The 17,180-nt window shown below is 35.7% G+C and overlaps 1 protein-coding gene across 3 annotated transcripts in view; it reads right to left on the reverse strand.

The window, feature by feature from the left end:
• Positions 1-16,900, reverse strand: part of LOC120261270 (1,4-alpha-glucan-branching enzyme 3, chloroplastic/amyloplastic) — a 37,760-nt gene extending 20,860 nt beyond the window's left edge. For 2 of the 3 annotated variants that reach the window (XR_005536583.1, XM_039269088.1), the window contains exons 1-10: positions 16,392-16,900; positions 16,213-16,284; positions 16,039-16,103; positions 13,130-13,801; positions 8,821-8,993; positions 8,652-8,741; positions 7,556-7,631; positions 6,151-6,258; positions 4,908-4,998; positions 4,671-4,772 (exon numbers count right to left, since the gene is read on the reverse strand). Coding sequence is in view for 1 of the 3 variants with exons in the window: in XM_039269088.1 (XP_039125022.1) it covers positions 4,671-4,772; positions 4,908-4,998; positions 6,151-6,258; positions 7,556-7,631; positions 8,652-8,741; positions 8,821-8,993; positions 13,130-13,801; positions 16,039-16,103; positions 16,213-16,284; positions 16,392-16,702 (1,760 nt within the window). In the remaining 2 variants the exon portion in view is untranslated. Of the gene's footprint in view, positions 1-4,670; positions 4,773-4,907; positions 4,999-6,150; positions 6,259-7,555; positions 7,632-8,651; positions 8,742-8,820; positions 8,994-13,129; positions 13,802-16,038; positions 16,104-16,212; positions 16,290-16,391 lie in introns of all 3 variants that reach the window. The other variant, XR_005536584.1, reaches the window with a different exon arrangement.
• Positions 16,901-17,180: the final 280 nt, after the last annotated feature.

The raw sequence follows: 17,180 nt of genomic DNA on the forward strand, positions 1-17,180 counted from the left end.
CCATGAGCTGTTAAATGTGTGTTTGTGGGGTATTCAACAACCCAAAAAGGCTACAAGTGTTGGAGCCCAGTTGAACGCAGGATGTTTGTTAGTATGGACGTGACTTTTCGAAAGTCAGAGCCATACTATGGAGAAAGATCGGATGATTTATCTTTGTTTGATGAAACATCCTCTCCTAGAACAAGTGATGTTGGTCGGGAAAGGGAGATAGTGCAAATGGAGTCGGGTGTGGCGCCACAATCAATACCACATCTATAACCGCACATACCTCGGGTAGTTGTTGGATCAATTCCTATCATTATGGAGAATGCTGAGAAAGCTATTATTCAAGGGGAGGATGGTGATTTAACACAAGTACAAATGAAGGAACAAGGTCAAGGAGAATTGAAGGTGTACAAAAGAAGGACAACATGTATTTAGGAAAAGAAAGCTCATATTCAGGGGGAGGATGGTGGTTTAACACAAGTACAAATGAAGGAACGAGGCCAAGGAGAATTGAATGTGTACAAAAGAAGGACAACATGTACCCAAGGAGAGCAAGGTTGTCAATCTCATTAGCAGCAGCCAAGGTTTAAAAAGGCGAAAGGCGTACTTGAGGCGTTTTGCTCTTATGAGGCGAGGCGTAAGCCTCGAGGCGATCCGAGGCGTAAGCCTCAACAAAAACTTAAAAAATATAAATGATAAATAATCATAACTTGTAGATAATGAATAAAGAATAATGGTTAATGTATATTAATTATTAGTGTTAAATTAATATTTAAATTATAAACATATTAAATATTTTTATAATTTTTATTATCTTTGATATATTATTAATATATATATTATATAATTAATTTTTTTTAAAATAATCTAATTAATGGATAATGATTTGATGATTATAATTTATAAGTTTGTAAAAACCCTAGCCTCCATCGTCCATTGATAATGATAATGATTGATATTATTTAAATTATAAATATTTTTTTAATAATTTTTTTATTAACATTTTGATATATTATTATATAATTAATTTTTTTATTTTCAAATAATCTCAACCGTTGAATCGTTGATAATGGTTTGATTTGTAAACCCCTAGCCCACGTCGCCACCATCATCATCCGCTCAAAGACGTGCCCGCTCAAAAGACGCCCGTCGCCACCATCATCACCCGCTCAAAGACGCCCACGTCGCCACCATCATCACCCGCTCAAAGACGCGCCCGCTCAAAGACGCCCCGTCGCCACCACCATCATCACCCGCTCAAAGACGCCCCGCTCAAAGACGCCCGGGGCTCGCAACCTCGATGCCCGCATCCTCTCCGACCTCCGCAACAACCGTCCCCTTCGGCCCTTAGTTCTTAGCCATTTTTTTGTTGCTTCTTGAGGGCGTCGCCTCTTGAGCCTCGAGGCGACGAGCCTCGAGGCGGAGCGCCTCACCCGGTTGAGGCGTAAGCTTCGCCACCGGCCATGGAAGCGTATGCCTCGAGGCAGGCCGTCACCGCCTCGCCTTGAGGCGCGCCTCGAGGCGTACGCCTCAATCGCCTTTTTAAACAATGGCAGCAGCAACAGATACAGCTGGTAAAGATAACTGAACAATCCATCATGCCATGTCTAGCTCCAAGTCCTCAACCTATCTTAACTCCTGAAGGGTTTTCCTCGTCTTTTCTTAAGGCGTGTGGTATGGACTTTCTTCTACTCTATTCCTTCATCTAATGATCTTTCTTTGCCTATTGCGCAACGGAGGCAACCCCGCAGTAATGCAGAAAAGCCACCAATTAGATATGGATATGAAAATAATCATGACATAGCTAACTTTTTTTCATATTCCAACATTCCACCTACATATAAAGCATTTGTTACATCCTTAGACACAACGTCTATACCGAAAGATTGGACAGTAGCTCAGCAAAATCCCAAGTGGCAATCAGTGATGCTTAAGGAGCTTAATACACTTGAAAAGAACAAAACTTGGGAGCTCATACCTCTTCTTGCAGGCAAACGGACAATTGGTCGTAAATGGGTCTTTACTGTGAAGTAAACACCAAAAGGGAAAATTGAACATTACAAGGCGCGCTTGGTAGCCAAGGGAAACAACCAAACATGTGGCATCGATTATGATGAGACTTTTGCAATGGTAGCTAAGATGAGCTCAGTGAGAATTTTAGTATCACTTACAGCAAATTTTGGATGGTCGTTGCATCAGTTAGATGTGAAGAATGCATTTCTCCATGGAGATTTACAAAAGGAAGTTTATATCTGGGTTTTGCATGAAGCGAACAATAAGCAACGTGTCGGCTAAATTAGTCTCTCTATGGACTTAAGCAGTCTCCTTGGGCATGGTTCGATAGATTCAGAAAAGCTGTTTGTGGTATGGGATACCAACAAAGCAATGTTGACCATATAATATTTATAGGCATCTTGGAGGCCGCATTACTCTATTAGCAGTATATGTTGATGATATTGTGATTACGGGAGATGATGAGAGAGATTGCTCAGTTGAAGAAAAACTTGCAAGAGAATTCGAAGTGAAGGATCATAGACTCTTGAGGTATTTTTTAGGAATTAAGGTTGCCCGATCACAAAAAGGCATTGTCCTCTCTCAAAGGAAGTATGTTTTAGATCTGCTCACTGAGACAAATATGTTGGAATGTCACCCAGATGCTACTCCTATGAAGCAAAATCACAAAATCTGTGCAGATGCTAGAAAGCCAATTGAAAGAGAGAGATATCAAAGACTAGTTGGCCAGCTGATCTATTTATGCCACTCGCCCATATATCACCTATGTTGTGAGTGTAGTAAGCTAGTATATGCATGATCCACGAACAAGGCATGTGGAAACAGTTTATCGAATATTGAGATACCTAAAAAATATCCTAGGGAAAGGCTTATGGTTTGGGAGCAATGGGCACTAAATATTGAGGCCTACAATGATGCAAATTGGGCTAGCTATACAGATGATAGACGGTCCACCTCGGGATACTATGTGTTTGTAGAAGGAAACTTAGTGTCTTGGTGAAGCAAGAAACAAGCCGTGAAGGCATGCTCTACAGCAGAGGCAAAATATCGAGCAATGGCACTTGCGTTATGTGAGATGATTTGGCTATGTGCACTCCTAGTGGAACTTTAGGTGTATCGACATACTCCTCTTAAGCTATTATGTGATAACTAGTCAGCATTGAATACTGCCAATAATCCAGTGCAACATGACCGAACGAAGCATGTGGAGATAGGTTTTTCATTAAAGTAAAACTAGATAGTCGAATATTAACGATTGCACATGTGAGAACAACAGAACTGTTAGATTTTATATTTTGTACGAGTGGGCCCTATATGGGTGCTACATAAACATAGGGGTTTTATACCAAAAAGTCTTAAGACTTAGTGGCTCAGCCTTTATACCTATATATAAACCCATTACACTTTTATCACATAACCGATGCAGGACTATATTTTCAAACAGGAACAATTAGCTGATTATCTTACCAAAGGTCTTACTTCTATAGTTCTTACAAATCATTGTAACAAGATGGCCATGATTGATATTTTTCACCCATCTTGAGGGAGAGTGTTAAAAGAAGTGTTGTACAGCTGGATCCCATATAAAGCTTTTAAATAAAAGCAAGGGTGTCTCACATGTGAAACAATGAGACACACATTTTCTCAACACATTTTATAAAAAAACAAGTTTTTATAGGGATTTTATAAAAACAAGTTGGCACATGATGACAAAAGAAAGAAGCAAAAAATCAGGCAAGCACAAAGGAAAAATGTGCTATTTGTAGCTTGCTAGTTCACTTTCACAACCATAATGATGAAGCTTCCATTGGCTTTTCTCTCAATTGAAAATATTAGGTATCATAAAGGTGGATTTGGCTATGTGGTTGGGATCATGTTCTAATGTGACCAATCTGCTAAGTATTGTAAAATATAAATCAGTTTCACATTACTGAGGGTTATTTTCTAAAGAAGCTTCTGATTGAGCCATGCTTATTTCATGTAAATACAACTCAACAGAAGATCCATTACAACTTCCTAAAAGATTAGAACTTTGTAAAGCATCTAATTGACAAAAGTCACAAAATGCACCCTAAAAATGTTACGCTCATACCGAATACTGTAACTGAATATAGTTGTCCTCTATCATTTTCATGAAAAGAAAGCATAAGCTTGTGATGTTCTGTAGTAAAGAAAAAAAAGAAACAAAAAATTACATGCTGCCCATATACCCATAATCATCACTGAGATTCAGAATGCAGTAAGCATGCTTATGGTTTAGTTAAAAAATGAATCCTTTAATCCATCTTTACAGTATATGCATGGAAAGATAATAGTTTCCCTGAAGAGGGTGTTAGCGTGCGCTTATCTTAGTTTAATTGATCTTATCATAGTTCTAGTTGACATAATATTAGTTTGATCATTTTCATAATCTGATATTTTATTAGTGCTTATTTTATCTGGGGCCTATGCATACATTCATATATACTGTAAGTCTCAAGGAGTTGGCGAATGACGCAATAAAGAATTCAGTTTTTTTTTCCTCTACAAGTAATCTGTATTAACTATATGTAAAAGATAATAACTTATCCAAAGAGTAGTTAAAGACATATGACATAAAAAAAAGTTACTTAACTTACAGAAACAAAGATGATGGAAATCATGCATGAACTGATCAGAACGAGAACACTTACTCCTCCATCTGGCCAGTAAAATTAGCAAAGCCATTATGTGTATACATCATAGAAGCAAGAGAGTGGAACTGAAAGCCATCAACACAATATTCTGTAACCCACCTATCCAGGAAAATAAACATATAACTATAAGATAAATTAGCACTGATCCAAAAAATAATTTGCAAAATAAACAATCAAGCAAACAAAAAGGGAACAATTGCCTCTTTAATGAGAAAATAACAGTTCTGAGAATACCATTTCAAATTTGACAAAAGAAAGTGCAATACATCAACATCACCATATTTGAACATTCGAGTTCCCCAATATTTATGATGACCTCGTTTACCTATCGAAATAAAAAAACGCGTGATAGACAATTTGCACTAAAAAAAACTACGCAGAGAAAGAAACAACTTTAAAAACCTTGAATTTTTTATAAAACACAAAAAGAATAAATTTTGAAATAAAATTTACTCCAAACATTGTCTCATCAGACAACGTATTAAATGAAATGAAAAATGTAATGAATCTAATGGGAAAGCATAGAAAAATCTCACTATGGTCTGGTGGTGGAGGAAAGTTCAAAAGCATAGATATGGCCAGATTGTATTAGATATATGCATACCACTCCGTATCTTAATAAGGCCTAGCTAAACATATTTTACAAAATAAGGACCAATTGTGCCTAATTAAGCATGGTTGGAATAATTAAGATAAACAGATCTAATTTAAAAAAAATGACATTTATTTGGATTTGTCAGCCCATTTCAGTAATCCAATATGTAGACTGTTAGAAGTTAGAATTACAGTATGGCTGATAAGCATTGCCTACCCATCACTTGGGCATCTATCAGCCCCATTAAAGTGAGGCAGCCATGCAATATCAAATTAGCATATTCAACTTGGCACATATCAGTCAATAATAAAACTTATATGGTTTATTATTTTTATTATTATCATTAGTAGTAGTAGTCGACAATGATTAGTATTAATTTGAGTCAATTATGCATTAATTAGGGATGGCCCAAGACTATTGTGTTGATTTAAATTAAAATTGTTAAAAAAAAAAAAAGAATGGCTCTGTCAATGATTTATTCAATGGCTCAAAATCTTAAACTTTTAGGCACCGACTAGATGCTCATGCAGACCTTGAATCCAACTGACCAAACTAGCTTGATTAGTTTAATCAGAAGATTAATTTTATGCATGGTTTAATTCAAACATGAGCCAGATGTTTACGAGAAACAGTGGATGTGCTTCGCATGCCAGGTCTTCCACATGCTTTTTGCTTTCGGTTCCACTTGGACATGATACTTTATGAAAATATACACAACTTGACTTCACAGCATGTATTTCCTATATAACTTCCCTCGATGTTATAATGGCACCAGAGCCATTAGATAATACAAGTAAGCCACAACAATCTTATTAATAAAGCAAATTAAAATTACAGGAAAATCTAACAACAGTCTACATGAGCAATAATAAAATAGAATACCTGAATGGAAGTAGCAATCATTAGAACCATCAAACAACGATAACCCAACCAACTCATCTGCTGCAGCATAGGAATGAACAACATCTAAAAGAACCAGGAGCCCAAGCCCTATGTAAGAAATACAAATGCAAGACAGGCATTAAAAATTGCATCTAGTGGCTGTTGTGCAATGCAATGAGGTTTGTCAGCACTATTCAAACTTCAACAATAGTTTATCTGAGAAGTATAAATCTGAGTTGAGAAGATTTGAAAGACTAGATCATTAGTTTGCCATGAACAATGTTCAAATATCACCAATATTGAATATATCAATTCCGGAGGCATGACGAGCAATTCTGCCCACAAAATGAGATTTAATGTATAGCCTACTGCCAATACCTCTATAATACGGCAGTGCATTTTGTCTAGCTAACAAGGCAGTAGTTGGGTTGGCCATGTAACTGACCAATCACCTAAATCACACAAAAACAGAACCGCTCTCTATTAAGCATATGGCATAATTTTCCTGAACACACATTTATATGCCACCCAACAGCTTTTACCTCTTTCTTCCATTTTTAAGTGCTTTGTCTACCGATTATGTTTAGTATTTCCAACATATTATTGGTTAACAGTATTGAGTTCAATGGATTAGTCAAAGGTGGTATGTTAATTTCCATTAAATTTCTTCATCGACCAAGTGATTCCTTCTTAGTAGAGTGCATCAGAACACAAACGTTATAGTGATTGACTTCGAACAGAAGGAGCATGTAAAATATTACAAGCTTAATAACCAAGTAAATCATTGGTAACAACATATTCAAACAGTCTAGAACACTGTAAAATGGTAGGATCTCTAAAAGCCAAACCCAAATTTAAAATAAGAAAATCAGAAACACTTCTCAATGTCAATTCACACACTTCCATCCAGTTCATGCACAGTTCACTACATTCCACTATGCATGTTTGCATATAAATCCGCAAGTCATTGTATCTTGATTTTGAAATTTTGTCTGTAATGAGCAAAAGCATATGTGTATCCCTATGTACTACTTAAGTTATGATTCTGTTGTGTGCTTCTGCAGTTTAAAAGTTCAATGGCCAAATATGCAATAAAGCAACCCTACATTAGAAACTAAATGAAAACACACATCTTATCATAATATGAAATGAATAGGAAATAAATAATGCTAAGGAACTAAGAATAAGTACCCTTTACCATTTCAATGATTTAGTAAGCACAACCACCATAAATATCAAATTAGAATACCAACTTTTTAGTTGAAGACCAGACTTTATTCTAACATCCAAAATCAATTTAGCAGATTCATTTGAATTATCTAACAAGACTAAATTAAAATAGCAGATATCAGCAAAAGCTTTCCATCAATAATGACAAAGAATATGAGACTAAACGAAAGAAAACCATGTGCTTCATCAATCAGCTGCTTGAAATCATTTGGGGTGCCAAATCTGCTGCTAACAGCAAAGAAGTTTGTAACCTGTAAAAAAACAGCTAATCCCTTAGGAATAGAAAAAATAACAATAAGTTATAATAAATTGAAATACAAAACAAAAAAAGATTTAATAGTAACAATATTTTGGTCCAAGCGATCAAGGATGAGGGAAAAGGAAAAAAGATGATAAAAGAGAGAATATAAAGATATGTACAAAAAAAATTTATAAAAAAAATTGAGAGAAAAGAGTAAAAAATGGGAAGGTTATAGTTAGAGATAAGAAGAAAATAGAGGAGATGAAAAGATTAATTAAAGAAAGAGACAAAAGAAAGAAAAAGAAAAGGAAAAGAGAAAAAGAGCATATTACTAGTTTCAGAAATCTATTGAGGACAAATATATTACATGAAACAAGTTATAGTTATAAATTTATTTATTTTTTTATGGGTAGAGCATCCAACAAAGCATCCATATAAAAGAACAAAGTCTATAATTAGAAAATGTAGTTTTTAAACATAAAAGAGCAAAGTCTTTTGAAAATTAAAACTAAAGGCTTTCTATGATTCGCCCAAATAAAACAAGTGATGTGTTAGCTAAAGAGTTTGGAAAAAAAATACAATTGCAAAAATTCTTCAAACTAAGGAATAATTCAAAAACTTGAGACAAAATGAAAGCAGAACACCTTGGAACATCAATTTTTTGCAAGAAATTTGTCAAACTATTGTTCATATTTCATGTGATGATGCTAAGAATGTAAAGCATGTTAATCGACTCATAATTTATTCACCAAATAGTCATGCTATGAATATTAGGACTTCATAGGGGCCTGTATGCAATTACAAACTTTATAAGGTACATTTCAAATTAAGCTATTTAAAAAGGAAATATGTCAAAAACCTACCACTATTGTGAGGTAAGTCATCAATTAACATTCAGGCGATGGCGAATAAAAAGGAAAATTTTAAACCAAATATTGTGGCCGACAAGCAAATTATTGTAGTCATCTCCAAATAAACGCTAGAAATGCTCAATAAGATAATACTATAACCCACATGACAACTTACTTACCTTATAGCCGACTGAGGAATAATCTTTATGTTCCACAGCCCCGATCAACTGAATGCAATTATATCCTGCATTTTTCACATGTGGAAGTACCTATATAAGAAAAGACCTATTTAGAAGAAAAGTCAGATACATATCATAAACATAATCCAATTGTTGTTCTACACATCACCTTCAAGGTAAACTCATTAAAAGAAGAAATTTTTGGCTCAGATCCACTAATTCCAATATGACATTCATATATGCGAAGAGATTTAGGGACTATAGGGCGTTTATTCTTCCATTTATAAATATCTTCAGGAGATGGTTCCCAATAAACCGCACATGCTGACTGCCCATCAACATCTGCATGGGATGAATAAACTTTCAGGGAGCAAACAAAACAGATAATTCAAAAAAAAATAATAATAATAATAATAATTCATAAACTCTAAAGAGTGCATTGCTCCAAATAATTTATGCCAATATCAACAAGTGACAAAGGACCTTATTATCACAGCAATACAACCATATTTAACAAATGATAGTAATTAGTTTTATCATAAGTGAGCTTGGTTCTCAAAAGAAGTTAGCAATTTGGGGAAAAAAATAAGGTTTACCTTAGAATTTTGTTCAAAAGCATCACATATAGTGGAAATGATTTTTTACATAAAAAAAGAAATCTGGCCTTAAGAACCATTCATCGTTATAAAGTATACCTTATTTATTAAATCTTCAGAGTGTTGACAAGATGCCCACTAAGAAAATGGAATTTTGTCATTACTAGCATATGTTCAATCTAAATAACATTTGTGTATAATATTACTTACATTTAAATATGCTCCAAATGATGGTGTATAGCACCGCTTTAATTATTTATATGAAGGAATAAAAGGAAAATTGAACATTAAAGACTTTGGCATTCCATGAAAATGATTGCAAGCTAACAAGTGTATCAATAATATGATACAAATGTATGGTTCTGGTCAACTACTCCATATGATTGACGGTAAAAATAATTTTTTTTAAAAAAAAAAAAAGTCAAGGCGTTTTCTTTGAATGCTCTACATAGAGGTGTTCAAGAAAGCTATAGTTAAAAATTAGTTCTTATCCTCAAATTTCAGGTGATTAGCAATCTAGCACCCCATGTTTCATATTTGCCATTTTAGGAACTTAAAATTTCATTGGTCACATTTTTAACTGTTAGATGTATGTATGCATATGTATGTACAGCGGTAGTACATTGGTATATTTGGGGTATACTTGTATTGTTGGTTCCTATATGTAGACCTAAAGGTCATTCATGAAGATTGTTCAAGGCATATGAACTTGTTCCACTCTCTCTCTCTCTTCTTCTTCTTCCAACATGGTATCAGATGCCTAAATTCCTCCGGCCGCCGGTGCCCTCGCGCTACCCCGCAGCCACACCACCAAACCACCAATCTGTCAGCCGTGCCACCACTAGGTTACCTCTTCCTCCGGCCATCTTCCTCACCGACCACCTACTTCTCCTTATCCCACCTCTTTAAACCTTCACTAGCCACCTCCATCTCTAGCCACCTCCTTCTCCGGACACCTCTTTCTTCTATCAAATTCAAGATCAACATTTGCAAAAAAAAAAAAAGCAAATTCACCCGTAGCCATGCCATAACCCACGCCGATGACCCACCCACAGCCACGCCAGCACCAGCGCCATCTGCGCCAGCGTCGCCACTGCCAACCTCTTGGCCTACCTGCGACCAGACCCACCCGCTGGCTTCCGGCCCCACGCCCAGTGCTCAGACTCGCGCCCAGAGCCCACTCACTGCCGGCTGCGCCGCTGCATCGATAGCCCAACCAACATTTTTCCTTGAAATTACAGCCATTCCTAAATTCCAGAATTTACCCATTTTACAAACACCTAGAAACAAATGCTCGGGCCCGCACATTATTTGTCTCTTTATTCTCTTTTTAGAACATAAAGAGACAAATATTGGAGCCATATAAACATATATATATATATTATAAAAAAAAAAAATCTGCCACTATTCACAGTTCCTTGTTTACTGTTCTAACGGCACCATTCAGTGTTCTGACGGCTCATTGTTCACTATACACTATTCTGACAGCGCATTGTTCTCTACAATGATATATATATAATTAAAAAAAAAATGGATACTTATGGATTTATTCACAGGGGGGCAGTGCTCTTACTGTCTCTAGCTTTACTTTTGTGCCTCCACCAAAACAAATCGTGACTTGTCACTACTATGGCATACCTGGCCACCTTGCGTGCGACTGTCAAAAGAAGCAGCGTATACTTCCGCGTGTCACTCCTCTTAACACTTCACCAGCTTCACCTGTTCTTCCAACGCCTCTCTCTCCCCATGCACATTTGGTACAGGCTTTTCCTGCTCCACTGACTCCTACGGATCAGCAGCTTTTGGCAATGTTCTGGCAGTTTCTGCGTCTTGGTCATTTGTGTTCTTCTTGAATGCCATCCCTTGTTCGTCTTGGCGCCTTAAGAGTTGTCTCTCCTCCTTTTGATGAAGTATGTTTTGGCTGTAAGCTTAGTAAGCAACTACATCGTCTTTATCCTTTGAGTATATCTTAGACTGTTGCTCCCTTTAAGTTTATTCATTCTGACGTTTGGGATCCCGCTTCTTTCATATCTAAAGGCGGTAATCGCCATAGTTTTCAATATCGTAGGATACAAGATATATATCGCACGATACGTATCTAAAAAACAAGATTTCGATACTATCGATGAGTATATCAGTATAATTTAAATTATCGTGATTTATCGTGTGTATTTATCAAAATATAGTGTATCGGATGAAGCGACGATATATCGGTATCGCATGATCCTCCTTGAGTTTGAGGAGAGGTGTTAGATGTATGTATGTATGCATGTATATGTACATCGGTAGTACAAAGGTACAATTGGGGTATACTTGTATTGTTAGTTCCTATATGTAGACCTAAATGTCATTCATGAAGATTGTTCTAGGCATATGGACTTGTTCCACTCTCTCCAATCTAAGTTCTTCCAACATTAACAAACCCATAACCCCAAACATACAAAGCTAACCTAGGATTTATTACATCCAACAAATATTATATGAACTCGATTCAACCCAAAAGCTTAAATAGATAAGATGAGAGACCCAATCTTATATATTGAAACCCATATTTATCAAATTAACATAATGATCCTTTGCAACTAGACATGTTGCAACCAAACAAATTAACCAAGCTTGGATACCATATTATATAAACCAAGTTAACAAGCGTATATTGTCTATACTAAATTCAATATAAGAGCTTAAAATGTTAGAATGAGAGATCCAAGCTTGTATATTTATCCATATTTACAAAATTAACTGATGTGGAACTATCAGTTGCTTTAATAAGATTTACATGAGGCACTAACATTGGCATGGAAATGAAACATAATAAATCACCATCCTTTTTTTGTTTGTTAGCTTTCAATAGAATTTCTATTTAGAATATCATAGTGATCATCTCTCCATCATAACCTCAACCGTGGGTATTCACTTTGAATAATTAGTAGGTTATGGACGTGGATTTCAATTATATTGCATTGTGATAGTAAACTCCAGAGCCAACAAAAAATGAGAACATATAAATGTGATGGTGGCTATTGTACCCAAAGAAAGCAATGTTGGCTTCATCACAAACAAATACTTTAATTTTCTAATTATTACTATCCTCTCGCTTTCAACTTGTTTCATGCTATTGTATGAAAACCCTATAGCATTATGTCTTATCCATGTGTATATCCACCAAATGATTTTTTTTTTTTGTTTTTTTTTTGTGATAAATTTCTTTGTCAGCACTAGATAATGCTTTCTCAATCACCTCCACCACAACTTTCAGAATAAAAAGACAAATCCATCTTCCAAACGTCTTAATATTACGTTTACTCAAATTTTGGTAATCAGGAAACTAAGGTTCAAGCAATTGCTTCTTGACATTCAAATATTCCCTCTGCTACATGGGACTAACTGTTTGATTTACAGAAGAACCTAATTAATACATATGTAAAGAAAGAACCAGATCGTAGAAAAAGAAAGCAACAGTAAGTATGTAGAATTATGAGGAGTAAGGCTCTTTTAGCATAAATGAAATATTAAACAGCCCAACCATCATATTGAAACTGTTCATTTATCTTCTTTTCATAAAATTTGAAAAACCATTCATGACACATCCTTTCATACTAGTGTCTTTAGTGACTTTAAAGAGTAACTTATCATAATTTGTGATATTTATGATATAGAATGGAACCAACATAGATTTCCTGCCAGTTATATCTTTTATAGGCGCACCATTCTCCATAGTCCATATTTCTTAAAGAGTGAGGAGATTTTGTTTAAAGTTCATGAAGACAAGTATCATCATAAAGCAATTAATGCACCTGAACAAGAATGAGATCCAATAAGAATAGTTGGAAAGACAAAAATCTAAGAACATAGCACCATAAAATGGCTAAAGAAGTATACCTGGAAGAACGTACGGGGCCCAAGCAGGCACTCGTTCCAAGGCCCCATCAGGAGTGTTAAAATATACTCTGTACCTGCTTCCATGAGAAATTGCAGGTATATACTTCTTCAACCACGCCTTTCGACCTTTCCGCATTTCTATCCAGTACGCGAGTGGAGGTTTTTTTGATCGGAACCTTTCACGTGATACAGGATCACTGACCACATTGAAGATATCATATTCCTTTCCATTGTCAATAACATCAAAACAAGGTTTAGTAGGGTCACTTTTATTGGTTTCTTTCCATTGTTTGTATCGTGTTTCAGCATCAAGAATTTCACCTAATTCTTCCTCTGTCTGTGGACCATTTGGACCAAACATCTGCTCATATAACTTTGAGACCATTTCCAAAGTAGACTTCCGAGTACGAACCTCTCCAGGTTCCCAATATTCATCATTTGCTCTTTTTAGTAATTCTTCAGCGCTTATACCACTATCTCCTTTATCATAATCATCTACATAATTGTACTCTTGGAAATAATACTTTTCTGCTTCTTCCCCATCACGAAGCTTATCTTCAAGAATAATAAACCAATAGCCAAAATCATCATGTCCAAAGTGTCCATCCCTTGCACTGTTTTCTGTTGGTGACCAACCATTGAAATCTCCAACAAGTGAACAATATCGAGCACCTGTCATGCAAACATATTTGTAAAATGTTAATTAATCAAATAAAATAATGCAAAGTGTGAACTATTAGTTCTGAGCTGCATTTTCTAAACAATAATAAACCAACAACTAAAGTGATTAATAGAAATGATCACGTGATTTCTAACCATATAGTAAAAGAGATCATGCATCACAATAGTATTCAAAGTAACTATTCAAGCTAACGCAGAAATAATGCAGCTGGTAATGTATGAGACAATATTACCATCAAAACTTTTTTGAGTATACCTTCCAATATATGATAAAGCTATAAAAATGATTTTTTTTTTTTTTAATGATGATGGCACTAGATCGTTTTTTGAAAAAGGAGACAAAGAAGCGGTTGGAGGATGCCACTGTATACTGTTAACCACATTTCCATTTGTTTAATGACACCTTAGAAACACATCCCCATTAATGTCCCAAAGCATTGTACATTCATTAAAGTGGAAAAATGTTATAAACTTACCCGAATAAGCTAAAAAAGGAAAAGATAAGTACCTACTGCATAAGTAATGGTATAAGTGATATCCAAACAAAAGGAAGAAAGTTGATGCATTATATTAGTTCCCAACCTCATCACCAGAATGGGCAAGCACCTGAAATTCTGGTAGAAGATTAGAGCACTTTCATTAAGTTATATGAATGGAGAACTGCTACCAAAGATTTTCTGTGCACTTTTAACCAAAATCAAAGGTCACAGGACCATATTGTTATAATTGGTCAAATTATTGTGAGTGTTTGACATGTATAAACAACTCATACATTTTATTTTCCTTTACCTAAAATCATGCTGATGGTGATATAAAGGATCTTAAGAATCAGAAGTCCAACAAAACATAATGTGAGGAGGCATCGAACAACAAAATGCAACATCAAGCAACAATCTGCTGATGATATTAAGCAGGCCTTAAATAGCATTGGTTGTTTAACCAGTAGCTAGCAGTGTGACACAGAATAGATCCATGCAAAATTTGGCAAACAATAAGGACGGTACTTGTCTCAAAAATAAAAAATAAATAAATAAAGAGAACACATATAGATTTCAATTGGATTTTCAAAAGTTTTAAACCAAATTGAATTCATCTATAGAGAAAAGTAGGGGAAAAACTCATTGGTATGTCTGAAATGAACTCTATCTGATAGCACCCTACATGATCCAACCCAATAACGAATAATAATTAACCAGAAATATTCTAATTGATGGAATTAATCTTACCAAAACCACAGTCAAGAATAAACATTGTTTGTTCCATAGCCTTAGTTCATACTTGATCATATTAAAATAAATAAATAAATAAAAAATAGCAATTCGCAGTTATCGAATAGATGATGTCAATCTAACCAAATCCTCAGTCAAGTGATAAAAATGGTAAATCTTTTTTAATATGATCTCATCTTTTTTTACTTCACAGCAGCTCACATTCAACCAAAACATAAATAAATAATAGTTTATATTTATAACTTGAATTGCTTAGAACATAACCTTAAAATCAATATCCAGCTAATTGGTCATCCAAAATAACTCAACAAAATGACAGCTTGACAAAGCAGTAAAGTTGGAATGGCAATCATGAATGGATGGATCTGTACACAAAATGCATGCAGGATGTAAAACCTAACTGATGTTATAGTTCTCGCCTGCAAACCAAATGCACAGATTTGGGTATAATCCTGAGGTAGAGTTCAGTTGAAAAAATGGCAATCAAAATCATGAACCGGTTAGGTTCAGGAAAAAAAACAGCTGATATAACACCAACTGACAGCATAGTGAACTGGTCAATAGTTGTCAGGTATACAGGATGGTTATACAAGGCAGAGTAAATTGATTCATCTCAGGAAACCCATCATTGGGAAGTCATTAAGATGAAAACAAAAAAAAAACAAAAAACCATTTCTAGAATCCAAGTTGAATTTACTCTAACAAGAATTATTTTTCAGGATACTGTGATTACTCAATTAAACAGCTAATACAAGTGAGAAATTATAAAAAAAAAAAAAGTGTTTCAGCAGTCACAATGATGCTAGCTTACTAAAAGTACAGCATGAAATTATTAACATGAAAAACATAATAAAGCAACAAGAAAGAAAATGACAAAGGATTATGCCCTGGCATGAATTAGTCTTCATGAATCAAAAGTTTGTATTTACTTCAAGCACAGAAAATAATGCAGACAACTGAAAAGTGTTAAATAGGAGTGCAAGAGATGGCAGCGAGTACCTGGTGCCCACTCCATGAAATCCACCCTGTGCTGCCTGTGGCGATGCATACCCAATATATCAGACCTGACAATAAGTCCAGTACAAATTCAAGCCAAAATTAAATAAGCAAGAACAAAAAAAATTAGCTGTACTCCAGTGATTATAAAGAGGTCAATGATGAAAGAAAGCAAACCCTGAAGATGCGACTGAGATGTCAAGAAACCGAGAAAACAGCTCAACCTTGCGGTCCTTCAATGCCTTATGCCTGAACTTCAAAAACAAACATTAAGAAACCTCAGGAAAAGATAAATTATCAGCTAGAGTTGATGAAAAGAAATCAAGGAAATCAAGTGAAAAATCAATTTGCAATACCGATCACGGAGGAATTGGGCGAAGGCACGGTCAGAGATGCCATACTTGGAGAGAAACCCAACAGGGTCGACATCAGTCTCCGATTTCCTTCCCGGCGACTGGCTTGGCTTCTGCTTAGATTTCGGCGGTTGCTCCTGGGCCGAGAAGTCGCACCGGACATTGCGTCTATGGGAAACCAACGTTCTCCCTCTGCCGCCACGGCTGCCGTGAACCTTGATTTTGAAATCGGGCATGCATTTGAGGAGCGAAATGCGATCGCCGTCCTGCTGAGGAGGAAGAAAACAGCGAAAGAAGACGGAAGAGACTGCCATTGATCGCAGTGATCGAGCCGGAGTGAGGGTTTCGCCTTGGAGCTGTGGTTTTGGGGATCTTGGGGAGGACGAGAAGCGTGGGAGAGGTGCGAGTGAGTGAGGAGAGAGAGAGAGAGAGAGAGAGAGCTTGTTTCTTGGTGCCTCCCGCGCTTGAGGGCTTGCGGTGAGACGACGCTACATTTGTAGTTGTTGATAAGCCTGCTGCCGCCCTAGAGATTTGAACGTTGTCGATAGCATCCGGAAAGCACGTGCGTCCCGGCAAAGGTCGGTGTTTGGGTCTATGTGCCTGAACGGGTTTGAATTTTGAAATGTTTTGATTTGTCATGATATTTTAGATTTATTTTTAAAAAAAATAATAATTAGTAATACAATAATTGGACTTTTTAATTAATTAAATATGTTTATATGATAGTTAAAGTTTTATTATGAAAGAATATTTGCAGTGTGACAAATTTTTTTTTTCTCAAGACCAAAGTAC

The sequence above is a fragment of the Dioscorea cayenensis genome, chromosome 5 (genome assembly GCF_009730915.1).
Source record: "Dioscorea cayenensis subsp. rotundata cultivar TDr96_F1 chromosome 5, TDr96_F1_v2_PseudoChromosome.rev07_lg8_w22 25.fasta, whole genome shotgun sequence".
In the NCBI taxonomy this organism is placed as follows: domain Eukaryota; kingdom Viridiplantae; phylum Streptophyta; class Magnoliopsida; order Dioscoreales; family Dioscoreaceae; genus Dioscorea; species Dioscorea cayenensis.